Below are 14,239 nucleotides of genomic sequence, written 5' to 3'. Positions count from 1 at the left end.
TCAGCAAATATTACCGTTTCATATAAAAATATAAATGTTATTGGTAAATTGTGGATTTGGATTTTTGATTTAACCCCTTCCTATATATACACTGTTTCTTTAAAAATTTTGTAGGGATTCACTTTTCAATCTTTTACAATATAATTGTAATTTCATTTAATGTAATCTTTCATGTTCCATTCACTTAGATTTTATATTCAAACTATGCTTTAATCTGGAACAGAAAGGGTTATGTGCCTAATTGAGTTTATTTCTTTTTAACTGGTCATTTGTTAAGTTGCTTTCTTTGTTCAGTTTTCTTTTTTGAGTTTCAACTTTGACATCTTTACAGTAGGATCTACTTCAGACTTTTGAACAGGTAAAGAAAGATGTCCCTGATTTTCTTTTATAGCATTTTTATTTCTTTAATATATGTGTACTTTATAACCTTTTGTTAAAAATATAGTCTCTTTTTTAATTTTGTAAGTGTTACGTTTAATATTATTCGATATTTGTAACTTCTCTAGTAAACAATATAAAAAAGCCACAATGACATAGCCATAGCCTTTAAACCCACACTGTAACAGGTTAGGGTGCTAAAAAGTAGCCTGATGATTTGCGTTAGCAGTGATGAAATGCCTTGCATGTCATGTGCTTTCAGTAAATTTAGGAAATATAATTAGTATAATTACAAATGGAGGAGTTGGAGTTGGAGTCAGAGTCGGTGGTGTCATAAAGGTCGAAAGTTTTGTGTACCGACTCCACAGCCCTGGATATATGAAGATGCGATTGGATATGTTGGGACATGGTGGGATATGGCAGGAAATGATGTGATACGGTGGGATATGGTGGGACGTGTTGAACACTGGGACATGCTGGGATACACTGGGATAGGATGAACAAGTGATGCAGCCAAAAAGCACAATCTTACAGCATATGGGTTAACAAAAACAGTGCAGAGGAATACAAAGAGTATTAGAGCAGTACAGTGAATGGTACTTGCTAAGAGATGTCAAGGCAATGGAGTGTAACAGTGGAACAGCATTAAATTGCCTGGGAATGACAGCAAATTAAGACTCCTGGAAAGCTGACAATAGCCCAAGCCTTTGTGTCTCCTCATGAGCCCTTTCAGTAAATAATGAGAGAAATCTTATTTTGGGGAAAAATAATACAAAGAAACAAGTTCCCGCTGCATCTGCAGGCAGGAGGAAGAAAAACATGCCCCTATGAACCCTATCAGAGCAAAGCATATGCCAGTGCATGTTACCTGATTTAATGTCATCATGTAAAGCTAACTAACAGTGTGTTGGTAATCAGGGGGCCAATCTCTCCACTCACACCCCAGTCTGATCAGTTTGTTTGTCTCTTCCGCATGGCCAAGCCAGGAACAGCTTCAGGAACACTATAACTCATTCATTGCTGCACTGACAGCTGAAGATACAAAAAAATCACACCTTCTACTAATACACTCCAAGACTCATGTGTTTTCTTGCTGAGATAAGCAAACACACAGATAGACAGACAGACAGACAGACAGACAGAAACACACACAAACTCTATCTTGATCTCCTCTCTCTCTCTCTCTCTCTCTCTCTCTCTCTCTACCTCTCTCTCTCTCACACACACACACACACACACACACACACACACACACAGATGAACAAACAAACAGCAGCCTGGTCTGACCTGACAGCACATTGGACACCAAGTGACTCATCTTATGTAATAAAGTTCACATGTGTTCCTTTATAAATAGCTCTGTGGAATTCTTTGTGGCATTGTTTCTGTGGTGGAACTGACTGTACTGAGCTCAGATTACAGATTAACCTGCTCCTTAATCTCGCTATCATAGAAAAGGCCAGTCAGTGTCTGAGGACACACTATGAGCACCCAGCTTGTGTAAAACCACTGCTCAATACACCAGAGTCATTTGGTGCATGCCTACAGACAGAAGAAGTATAGGGAAATCACTGTAAAATTTTTTGCATTTTGGATTAGCCAAATATTTATTATATTCAACTGTGTATGTGTCAGTGTGGCCTACTGGAGAGAGAAGCCCTGAGGAGTAAGCCATTCCCAAACAAACTAAAGGAGGACCTTTCTCCTCTTTAGAGCCTCATATGTTGGATCTGTGCTGCCTCTACACTGTCACGCTGCACAGCTAATCAGCTGCCAGTTCCCTGAACATTATCAGTCCTGGTATGTCCTCCTGCACACCCACACACTAACTGTCACCAGACCTAACACCTAGGTCCCATCTCTGCTAACTCTCAGCAGCCCCACAACAAACAACTCCTGCCCAATGCACAAGATCAAAACAGGTTGTGGAGACAAACAGCTTGGCCAGAAGGGACATGGCTGGTGCTTGTTAGACATCCATCAGCACAGTGGTAAGTCTACATCCAGAACAATTTACTTTGTCAGGGACAGTTATACCTTGACAGATTTTTTTTTTTTTTTTCTTTTTTTTTTCAGTTGACAATACACAAACAGCTATCAAGGAACAGCTACCCCAGCACACAATTTTAATTATTAAAGAATTATTTAAATTATTGAAGTACTAAAGACATTTCCTTCATGTTTGGCTTGCTTAGTTGAACCATGCAAATGGGAATACCCAGATAAAGCCAAAATTACATTTGTGGAAGTAGTCAGGAGTTCAGAGAAACTATCATCAGGCCACATACCTCAGCGCACATAGCGCGAACACAGACACACACATACACACACACATACATACACACACTCACACACATGCACTCACACACATTTTTAAAAAAAGTTGCCCCAACAGGCTGAAGCAACAGGCTCAAAGGCTTAACTTGTCCCTCAGATGACATGCCACAAACACACTCTCACACACAGATACTCACATAACACAGGCCAAACCCTGGCGTGTGTGTGTGTGTGTGTGTGTGTGTGTGTGTGTGTGTGCGCGCACGTGTGTGTACGTGTGTGTACGTGTATGTGCGCGTGTGTGTGTGCGCGTGTGCGAGGTGGTACCCATCCTGGGCCAAACACAATCTTGGCACAGTGAGACAGCACTGCTGTGCCCTCTGCGCCCTTCCTCTCCTGAGCTGCTGTAAAAATGCTCTCTTGAAACTCATTTCAGGCCAAGAACCTTATAAGAACCTTATAAGGTTTGTCTTGGTGACAAACTCAAGAAGGGAGGGAGAATGAAAAGGAGAGGGAGAAGAGAGAGAGAGAGAGGGGGAGAGGGAGGGAGAGGGAGGGGGAGAGAGAGAGAGAGAGAGAGAGAGAGAGAGAGAGAGAGGGAGGGGAGACAGAAGTAGTACAAGAAGTAGAAGAAGAAGGGTGGAAGAGTAGTGAAGTTTCCAGCAGCTGTAAGATGGTTCATGGCCTTGGTATAAATGATCATTAAATCATCACTCGCATGTATTTCAGTAGAAGAACACTCACTGATTTGGCAACATCAACAAAGGAACAGTTTAATCTGCAATCTGGAACAACCACAGAGAAGCTACAGTTGCTTAGAAACTTGTCCCCTGGTTTAATTACTGCTGGAACAGAGAGACAAATGGCAGTTTTGATTAGCACGTTAGAAAAGGACACATTTTCTGACTGTTACTGTTTGCCACACAGTGTCTGCCAGCATTTAACACAGTCAAACAAACTGCAGGACTCAAAACAGACCACCAAGAGGACCAATGAGGTATCCCAGACTCCTCCTTCACATCTGTGTTTTTCCTCTCCCTTTGCCTTCCTCCTCTCCACCCATCTGCCTTTCTCTTCCCCTACTCCACCCATCTGCCTTTTTTACTGCCTCAAACTTTGACATTCTCTATAAAGCTTCCAGAGAACACAAGCCAAAAGGGCAAGACAGTGAGCAACCATCTCCGCTAGACCTCACCCTTCTAACCGCCTCTTCACAACACCAGGTAAGACAACAAACATTCTCCACTCACTAGCTATTCACTAGCATTAGACAGAAGTTTTTATGCAACAGCTAACGAAAGTGTATCAGAGCTCAGTGAAAGATACACCTGCCTATTGTCATCACTTAACAAATTTCCACAATAACTTTATCCTTTTACAAGTATAACAGTAGTAATAGTGTCTATCTTTATACAACGAGTCCTTGCTTTGGTTTTGTTTAAATCTAATTATGGGATAATACACTTTAGAGAGTTTAATTTCCTAATGACACAGCTGCTTGGACAAAATACATCACTGTATACAGCCACTAAACATGAGCACATAAAATACATTCCACTGACCGAAAGCTGGGAACAGAGAGCATAGCAAATTCAGATAGATAACATATCCTAAAAATAGCCTGGGATGAACCTAGATCAGTGAGTCTACACATTTCTATTAACAGATTGCGATAATCTGTATATTTATGTGAATGAAAAGTAAATCAAGGCATACCGGGTGGTAAGGTTTGGCAACTTGCATTGTGTATGCAATTGTCGCCAGCCAGACACATTCCTGTGTAAACAGAGGGCAAAGGAGGAAAGAGACAGGACACAGCATTTGCATTCTACAACACTGCTCTTTTTCATCTTCATTTGCATGGAAACAGAACAGTTAGCAGCACTGAAGCACTAAGGTTAATCACACATTATGAGGGACGACTGAAGAGGGAAGAACATCGCTGTCTACAGAGGTCCCAAGCCATGGAATTTTCTGGAAAATAACAAAGGACGAGAAAAGAAAACGCAGATATAAAATATAAAAAGTAAAGTCAGAGACAAAACCTGCCATTCATTGCTCTAGATTTCTTTCTAGATTAGGAACATGTAAGCTGTCTGTTTAGCAGCACAGGGTTTCCAGGTATCGGCCATAATTCACATCAACACGAGTCCACTTTTTTCCCCTCCATGTCCACTGCTCCTCTGTAGAGGTCAGTCACATGTGATGGGCGGGGCAGGAGCCCACAGCCAGGTTTGTGTCAGCAGGTGATCATTGTTTGGCCTCTGGCGAGTCACAAAGCTACAGTGTGTCTCTCCACACCACCCGGCATTGCTCTGACATGCCATAATGGAAAAGTCTAGCATGGTGGCCAAACTAACTGAAACTCTCTCTCTGCCTTAGGATGACTTATTTGTGGGGAATTGTTTCCAGAAGAGGCAGGGAAACACACACACACACACACACAGGCTTGTGAAGGCTGGGACACACACACACAAACACACACAGGCTTGTGAAGGCAGGGTAACACGCGTGCACGCTCACGCACGCGCACACACACACACACACACACACACACACACACACACACACACACACATGCTTGTGAAGGCAGGGAAACAAACACACACACAAGCTTGTGAAAACTCAGGCTAGCAGTATTTCCTTCTTCGGTATTGTTTCAGCTTTTCGTTTCTTTTATTTATTTATTTATTTTAATACCCTTTGGCTCCCTTTGGGTATTTGTAATGATGCAAGTGTTACCAGCTTTAGCCAAGTAAGAGAAACCAATCTGGCTACTTAGGGATAGACTTTTACTTTGGCTTTAAAAGACCATGTATGGGTTGATGTGAACTCCTTAACTAGTGCGGAGTATACAGACTAAATCTCAGGAGAGACCAATTCTTGAACTTATCATTCCTGACAGCGCTGGGACTCATTCTCAGGACCACTTGGACAGTGGAATGTTTCAGGCACACGGGGGTGATAAACAGTGCTGCGCACTACCACTGACACCATGCCATGCTAAGCACCAGGTTAATCAGATGGGCTAAGCGAGGGCGCCACACTGGTGTGCTGCCAGGACAGGCTCTAGTCTCACTCATTCACACGCTTAGCTGTGCTTCTGGAGCACTCCTTCTGCTTGACAACCCAGAGTGGTACTGTAGCTCACCAGAGAGGCCCTTTATACGCCCGCATAAACACAGCATTCCCACTACGAACTATCCACATGGAAATGTCATTCCCTCTTCATGTCCTGAGACACTTGTGTGTGTCAGGCCTTCTCCACAACACACACATTTGGTGACTGGAATGTTCTGTGTGTACTGTGAGGCAGAAAGGGGAGGTCTTTAAGGAGCATGGTGTTGGGAAGCAAATCTGTCTTTAAAAAAGATGAGCATGCAACAAAACAAACTTTCAGTATCCCAGGTCTCTCAAAACTCCTCACAAAGGTCTCAAGAGTTGCAGAACTGCAGAAGTCCACATACATACTTCACTTGATTACATAACCTTTAAAGATCTGTTCAATGTCAAGATCTTTGCAAGACATCTGCTGGTGAGAGATTTTGGCTAAAGGGATGTGTTTCTGGTGAGAGACTGTTGACCCTCAGGTTATTGTTTCAGGCCAGCAGAAGTAAGACAGAATCTGAAATACAGTCTGTCAAGAAATTCTTCACAAAAAAAGGAAAAAAAAAAACAAAAAAACAAACAAACAAACAAAAAAACAATCCATGTGGAGAACAATCAACAACTTACGTCTTCCATGAGACTATACACAGGCCATCATGGATCCTCAGTCTGTGCCTCCCTTAGCGGTTAATAAACCTGGCACGTCTGCATTGCTCACTACTAGGTAACAAGTATCAATATGTAAAGCTACTGATTTTGGGGCTCAGGCTTTTTGCTTTTATACTGTTATGCTGCACTCTGTTATTCTGCACTCCTCTGTGTGTTGGGATTAGCAAATCCCTGCAACTGACAAAGGTCATCCCTAAGAATAACCTTCAGGCACATAGCACATGCATGCCTGATAAATGTTACCAGTGGCTATTCAGACCTGCCATGCCTTTATTCAAGTGTTACCTCAGTGGCAACAATGGCCTAAGAACAGTCCACGGGCAGCGCCCAGTTTGAGAACAGTCCATGGGCAGCACCCAGTCTGAGAACAGTGCACAGGCAGCTCCCAGTCAGAGAACAGTCAACAGGCAGCGCCCAGTTTGAGAACAGTCCATGGGCAGTGCCCAGTCTGAGAGCAGTCCACAGGCAGCCCCCAGTCTGAGCAGCAAAGACACATTGGACACATTTGATTTCAAGTCGGCAGCAGAGGATTTTGCAATGAAAAAAACGAGAAAATAAAATGTTACCTGGTAACCTATAGGCCACATTTGATGCCACGTAGGCCTAGCGTTTTTTAAAACAGGCTACAGATGTTACAGGTTACATATGTTTCGTAACAGCCTACATTTTTGCGGCTAATGTTGAGGTTTTGCTCAATTGTTACTGTTCATTAAATAGTCAAACTGATTTGAGGTTGTTGTCATTCTTTCGTCAACCGAGGTGTACACTTTATTCACGTTTGTAACATAGATTGTTACTGAAATGTGACCGGTAAGTTTCAAATTTGTCCGGTAAAACAAATTCTTTCCGGACACTGGATAGGCACGAAAAAATCCTAGCAGAAACCCTTATATTTATTATATATTATTATCTATTTAATTTATCTCTTTTTTTACATTTATTTTCAATTTGCTTTTCAGTTGAATTACATTTAAAGTTCAGGAAAATCCACAGTTATTTATTTGTTTATTTTTAAAGTTCAATTAATGAATGTTTCCAAAGTCAATGAGTAATTGTGTTAAATAATCATGATCTCCATATTGATTAAAATAATCGGAATTATGACTTTTGCCATAATCGAACAGCCCTAGTCCACGGGCAGCGCCCAGTCTGAGCACAGACCACGGGAAGCTCCTGGTGTGAGCACGGTGTGAGAACAGTTCATGGGCAGCGCTCGGTCTGAGAACAGTCTACTTCCCAGCCTGAAAACAGTCCATGTGCAGCTCACAGTCTGAGCACGGTCCGCGGGAAGCTCTCAGTCTGAGAACAGTCCCTGAGCCGCTACTAGTCTGAGAACAGTCCCTCAGCAGCTTCCAGTCTGAGAACAGTCCTCGGGCAGCTTCCAGTCTGAGAACAGCCCATGGGCAGCTTCCAGTCTGAGCACAGTCCACGGGTAGCGCCCAGTCTACTCTGTACAGTATTGACAGGCTGATAAGACCCCCTCCCTCTGACAACCACAGACATATCTCATTAACATTGAGGCAATGCCATATATGTACTTCCCTCATCATGAATTACTCATCTACACCACCCCTGGCTTTATCTCAGAACTTCATGGAGACATTAAAAACAGTGGCAACCACCCTGCCATGCTCATGAGACCAGAGCCGGTAATCTTACATAAACATGTTACAAATCCAGTTTAAAATGCTGTAAAATTACTTGGGCCTAACCCAAATAATTCAGTCAGCAGTATTACTAATTTATTTCAAATGATGGAATATTAAATTTCAGTAAAGTGTTTATAACAAAAACAGACATACATATAAAATTACTGTCAAAATGCATAATAACTGAATAAATCTTTGCTGCCTGTCAAAGTAAAAGTTGACACAGCATCATAAACCCATCCAAAACTGAAATATGTGATGTTTCATGAAGCATTGTGTGTTTTCCATTAGTTTTCCATTATCAGTATTCATTTTATTATCTTATCATGCATCTTCCTTAGATCCAACTCTTCAAATTAAAACAAAATATTTAGGCTAGATCATGGAAATAGTCCAGTTTAACCAGAGAACCTTTCCATTGCTTTTTGAGATTCCATTTTGAGATTTTTGGCCTAAGAAATAAATAATAAAAACCTATTATTCCCTTCCTTATTTGATAAAGGAAATGAACGAGAAAGGCGTACACGGTGCCAAAAATAGGGAAATGCCAAGACACACTTACAAAGCTAATGAGCGTCAACTGCAAGTTTACAAAAACAATCAAATTAAATGTATTCTGATCCTGCCCACTCATCTGCTGTCTCTCTGTCTTTCTCCCTCAGCTCTAGGAAACTTAGTGGACCATCATCGGCACAACATCATCTGTCTCTGTCCTTTTCCCTCAGCTCCACATCCCTCCCATCTGATCATCTTTGTCTACACCTTCCCCTCAGTCTGCAGACTGATGCCCAACCTCCACTCCTGTGCATTCACTCACATATCCAAGTAATATCTGTGCGTGTTGGCACCTGGCAGGAAGTCTGGGCATGGAGAAGGTGCAGCACATGACACGCTCTGCTCTGCGCAGGGCGTCCACCATGGAGGTGCCTCCACAGGCCAAACAGAACATGCAGGAGCTCTTCGTCAACTTCTGCCTCATTCTCATCTGTCTCCTACTCATCTACATCATCTTCCTCCTAATGTGAGTGGGAAGGGGCAAGACACACCCCACAGTAAGGGAGGGGTGAGGACAGTGAATGGGTTCCAGTGAGACAGTAGAGGGCTGGAGTAGGACAGAGTTATTAAAAAGATGCATTCAAAGAAGATATAACAGTAAAAAAGCTAGTTTTATGAGGCTGAGGGTGTGCTGCATGACCTAAATCCACCACACAAATAAACTAAGACATTTAAACACAACAGTATTTGTAAATAGTACTAGTGTACCATAAAAAGTAATGATATGTAATAAACTCAATTTAACATGTGTTAAATGTGAAAGTGAAATATTGTGACAAGTAAACATTTTGGATCAGTTGATACGTATGCACAGCCTTGTAAAAGACCTTTGGACTTGTATGTCACCTGCATGTTTCTGTCAGTTTTATCACAGTCCTCTCACTGCATGTCACACAAACAGCGCCAGAAGGCCAAACTTTGAACCAAAACCACTGCAATGCCCTTCCAACAAGTCAACACACACATGCTGTGCTTCAATAAACACAAAATGATCATCAGTGTGTGAACCCTCACCTGTGTCACCATGTAAAACTACCATCAGAGAAAAATGAGATTTTGAATCAAATGCACCTTTTCTATACTATTGTTTAGATTACCATTATTGTTTTCTGAACATAGTTTTCAAGCATTAAAAAATATAGAGTAGCATAGCTGTTTCAAAAGTACACCAACACAAAAAACCTGTGCTTTCATTGGTTCCCTGTCAATCATATCTAGCTCTTTCAACAGCCTGTAAGACATCAGCATGGATGGCGTGACCCTGCGTTGCCTCCAGAGGACCAGAGACCCAACAACACAACCTTACAACCCACAACTCAACCCTAACACCCCATAGCACAACCCTGACACCCCACAACACAATCTTACAACCCATAACACAACCTGACCCCACACAACTAGGGCTGGGCAGTATGGCTTAAAATTTACATAACGGCATAATTTTTAGCATGGACGGTAATGGTATGTATTACAGTTTATTAGTTTTACTTAAAATTTCAACATAAATGCTTTTGAAGGAGTAAAGCACCGGTATGGCAACTGCATGGCAGCTGTTAATTGTACTGTTAACTGTATTACTAGGACATATTTCACAAAACACAGAGGTATTTTAAGAACAAGTACACAGGGATGGCATTTGTTATGTCGGCCCACCGCTGACTTTTGTTCTCGTAAGGGCAGCTTTTGGAAAATGCCTCAATTAGTCGGTAGATTAATCAATCAATGGAAAAATAGTCATTAGCGGCAGCCCTAGCGGCAATTATGTAGTGATACTGAAGAAAAATATCGGTCATAACGAATTGAAGCATTTTAGAAAGCAAAAAGACAAATTCATAGAAATAAAACAAAGATGTGCTGGTTTAAAATATTGACGTCGATGCATTTTCAGCGTCGACATCGTCAATTACGTCGGCTAATCACAGCAGCCCTACTGTCTAGGCCTCCACACAGTGAAACACCCCGCGAATTTCGCCCTACCACTTTTCACTCAGGGGGCATGGTTGCGAGGACAGCAAGAAAGTTTAGCTATCCTGTTAGTAGTAAAGTTCGAGTGCTTAAATGAAGGTCTACAGTGGTCTATTTGCCCCGACCAGAGCCGTTGAGTTTTTTCTACCACTCTGGCCCCGAATGTTCACGTAACATGTAAACAACAACCCGTGTTGATGTAGACACAAATGGTTGAAAACATGTTTTCTTGTAATATAGCTTGTAATATAATATATAGCCTTTAGCCGCCGCCATATTGGTCAGACTTCTTTACTCCCACCTCTCTAGACAACGTCACATCACCCTCTGAACTGATTGGTTCTCACGTGGCTCTCATTTGCATAAAGTTGGGGATTCGCCATCTCAACTTCGCTTGCTTCGCTGGATTCACTCCGATTTTGCACATTCAGAATGAAATTCGCCCCCATACAACCTGAATGAGAGTGAAGTGAGATTTGCTGCAATGGAAGCAGCGAGGCTCTACCGCACAGTATAATCAAGATCTATACCATAGGGCACATTCATACCGATGCACTTTCTATACCGTTTATACCGTCCACCCCTACCCACAACACAACCCTGACACCCCACAACTCAACCTGAGACCGTACAACACAACCTGGCAACCCACGACTCAACCCTGACAACCCATGACTCAACCCAATACCTCACAACACAATTTGACACCCCAAAACACACCATGTCTCTCAGATCATGGATCTCTCACTCACCATGGCCTTGACCTGCTGCTCAGCTTCCTGCTCCTCTTCATGCTAATCGTAATCAAACTGTGGCCAGGCTGTGAGTTACCACGGCCTAACACTGGAACGCACCGGTGGAAGGAACACAACTCCCCAGAGCAGCAGAACTAAAGGAGAGGACATTCCACAGCAGTCCAGGTGATAACTGTTGCTCTGGAGTAGTAAATCACAGCTGGACCCTCAATCCTGACCCTGACTTTCAAGCTGCAGCTCCTGTCTGAGCATGTTACAGAGTTCACACTTATTCCTTTCATTCTCTACCTCTTCCCTTATGTTTTCGCGTTTCACTCTGCACCTTGTTTAGATACATTTTGTCTTTCATTGCTTCCAGAGACAGACCAGGCCATTATAATATGTAGCTACTCAGGGCTACATTAAATTCTTCTGTGCTCTGGTGACATGGGAGGCTAACACAGAGCTTCCAGGTATATCTCTGTGGGTAGAATAAATGGCACCTCACCACACTACAAGTCAAACAGTTTCTTCCGCACAAAAAGAATTAAAAAAATTACTATAAATTTCTGTATAGCTCTAATATAAGTGTGTAGAATGACATTTGCTGAGAACTGTGAAAGCAGACCACTACTCCCTACACATTTGCTTCTTCTGGTGGTGATGCGGACAATACTGTAAGACAGGTTCTCTTACAGACCAGAGAGATTTACATAGCCCTGATTCCCAGTCAATCACAGAGGAATTCTGTTTCATAACCAATCATAAGGGACCCATGTTCCACAGGCAATCACAGGGGACCTCTGTTCCCGAGGCAAACTTTGCCTCTGTTCCATTATACATTTCTGTTAGCTCTATTGTGCCCACACAAAGAGGAAGATGATAGATTATTTCTTATCTTATTTTTTATATTATTATTATCTCTCCTTCTAGCAAAATGTACGGGTCTACGGGTGCATGTAGCCTAGATGTAAGCATAGAATAACACAGAATTAAATTGAATAGGTTGGCCCCATTGTCACGATACCCGATCCAGCTATTTGAGTCAGTATCGGACCGATATCTGATATCAGTATCGGATCGGTGCATCCCTAGTTTTGTTATATTTTTTTGTATGTGAAACAAATTAATAACTTGACCCTGCCAGTTTTCTTCGTGATAAAATCAACTGAATGATGACAATTTTTTTACTGTGTGCCTGTGAGAGAGAGCTCATGGAGCATGTGCAGAACGATGTAAACCCAACAGTTCAGGGCTCCAGACTGTAAAACAGAAGTCTGCAGGAAAACCGTGAATGGAATGCTGAGAGCACTGTACAGCCAGCAGTTTATGTAAAAATAAAACCCTTACTAACTATGATCTATGCTGAGAGCTGTCTTGTTTTTTATCCAAGCTTAGCTAAACAGGCAGCTCAAGCATCTGTGCACTCTCCTGTCTGCACACAATGCAAATAATAGAACATTTCTGATGACTGCTGGCAGAGATGGACAAAACTCTGTCAAGTGTTCATCATTAGTTCACAGTGTAGACTGTATAGCTACATTTACATTTTGAAAATATTGTCATGATTGAAAATACTGACTGATGGGTGTATGGTCTGCATTGTGCAGTAGAAGCAGAGGTATCACATTGTTAAATCAAGGCAGACTGTCACTGACAATTTGGTCCAACAGGGGGCACCATGAAACAAATTTACTGGAAACAGGCCAGATATCTGCCTGTATCTGATCATTTGAAATTCAACCACTTTTCATGCACAATGTGATTGGAGTTGCCTCATAACAGTCCCATAAAACTCGCACCACAAAAAAAAAACCTTTCTCCATCAGCAACCATTACCTTTAATTCTATCTCTTCAAAGCGATTTAAAATCTGTTAGTAACTGCTGACAGCCATTTCCAGCTCTAATTAACTCTGTGCTGTTGTCACTGACCTGTGCGAGCTCGGCTTCCAGTCGTAGTCTTTCCCTATGCTGCTCCTGCTGCCAGCTGCTCAGGCCACAGCCCTCTGGCCCCGGCCGGTACTCCATCTGTTCACTCAGCCACATCTGTGTGCGCACAGCAGGCTGAATAGGTGATCCTCCCATGGCCTGATGGCCCAGCGTAGACGTCCTCTGGCCTGCTACCAGCAGCCCTGTGACGGGCAGCTTGCTCTCGGGTAAGGCACTGTAGGTCAGGTCTAACGTGCTGGGCTTAAGTGGAGATGAGCAGGAGGAGTCTGTCTTGCTCAGGGTGTTATTGCTGCCCAGGTCATACTTTCGACGGGACTCAGAGTTTGTGGAGGGCTTGTGGAGTCCCTGTGAGAAAAAGCTGTCTGTGTTTAGGGGGTCGTGTCTGTACCCATACAGCAGTCCCCGGTCCAGAGAGCCGTGAGGGTCCGGCCGATGTGAGGGTCGGCCACTTATGCTGGTTTTGTCCTGTCCACTTAGACGAGTGAGAGAAGACCAGCGGCGAATGGGTCGGGGGTCCTTCATGTCCAGGGGGCTGTCCAGGGGGGAGGGCAGTTGACAGCTGCTCCAGGGGCTGCCTGGTGTGGAGGGCATGCTGAGTTTAGAGCTGGCAGGAGAAGGCATGACGTGGGCTGTGGGGATGGTGCCCTGGGGACACACAGGCTGGAACGAGAGAGCACCACTGGAACTGGAGTGATCTGGAGCATGAGAGTGACAGAGAGAGAGAGAGAGAGAGAGAGAGAGAGTCTGTCTGAACAAATAAAGTTTCAGCTCAGTTCAGACTAAAGCGAATTCAGCAAAAACAACAATTAGCTCATAAATCAAGTTTTATAGTTGGTTAACAATTATGTGCTTAGTTGCTTTGATCCTTATAAATAAGTTATGTGCAAGTTATGAGATACAACACTGGAAACACAGACACCACAAATAACACAAATATACAAATGACAGAGGAT

At 42.8% G+C, this 14,239-nt stretch overlaps 2 protein-coding genes across 2 annotated transcripts in view; one reads left to right on the top strand and one right to left on the bottom strand.

The window, feature by feature from the left end:
* Positions 1-14,239, bottom strand: part of cep85l (centrosomal protein 85L) — a 66,618-nt gene that overhangs the window by 22,482 nt on the left and 29,897 nt on the right. Inside the window, exon 3 of the mRNA XM_030771936.1 lies at positions 13,269-13,981. Within this exon, the coding sequence (XP_030627796.1) occupies positions 13,269-13,981 (713 nt within the window). The remainder of the gene's footprint in view (positions 1-13,268; positions 13,982-14,239) is intronic.
* On the top strand, positions 8,948-9,146 carry pln1 (phospholamban 1). The gene has a single exon (XM_030771937.1). The coding sequence runs from the start codon at positions 8,948-8,950 to the stop codon at positions 9,104-9,106; it is 159 nt and encodes a 52-aa protein (XP_030627797.1). The 3' UTR covers positions 9,107-9,146.

This window comes from Chanos chanos, chromosome 4 (genome assembly GCF_902362185.1).
Source record: "Chanos chanos chromosome 4, fChaCha1.1, whole genome shotgun sequence".
Classification (NCBI taxonomy): Eukaryota; Metazoa; Chordata; class Actinopteri; order Gonorynchiformes; family Chanidae; genus Chanos; species Chanos chanos.
This window is presented reverse-complemented; position numbering and strand designations above follow the sequence as displayed.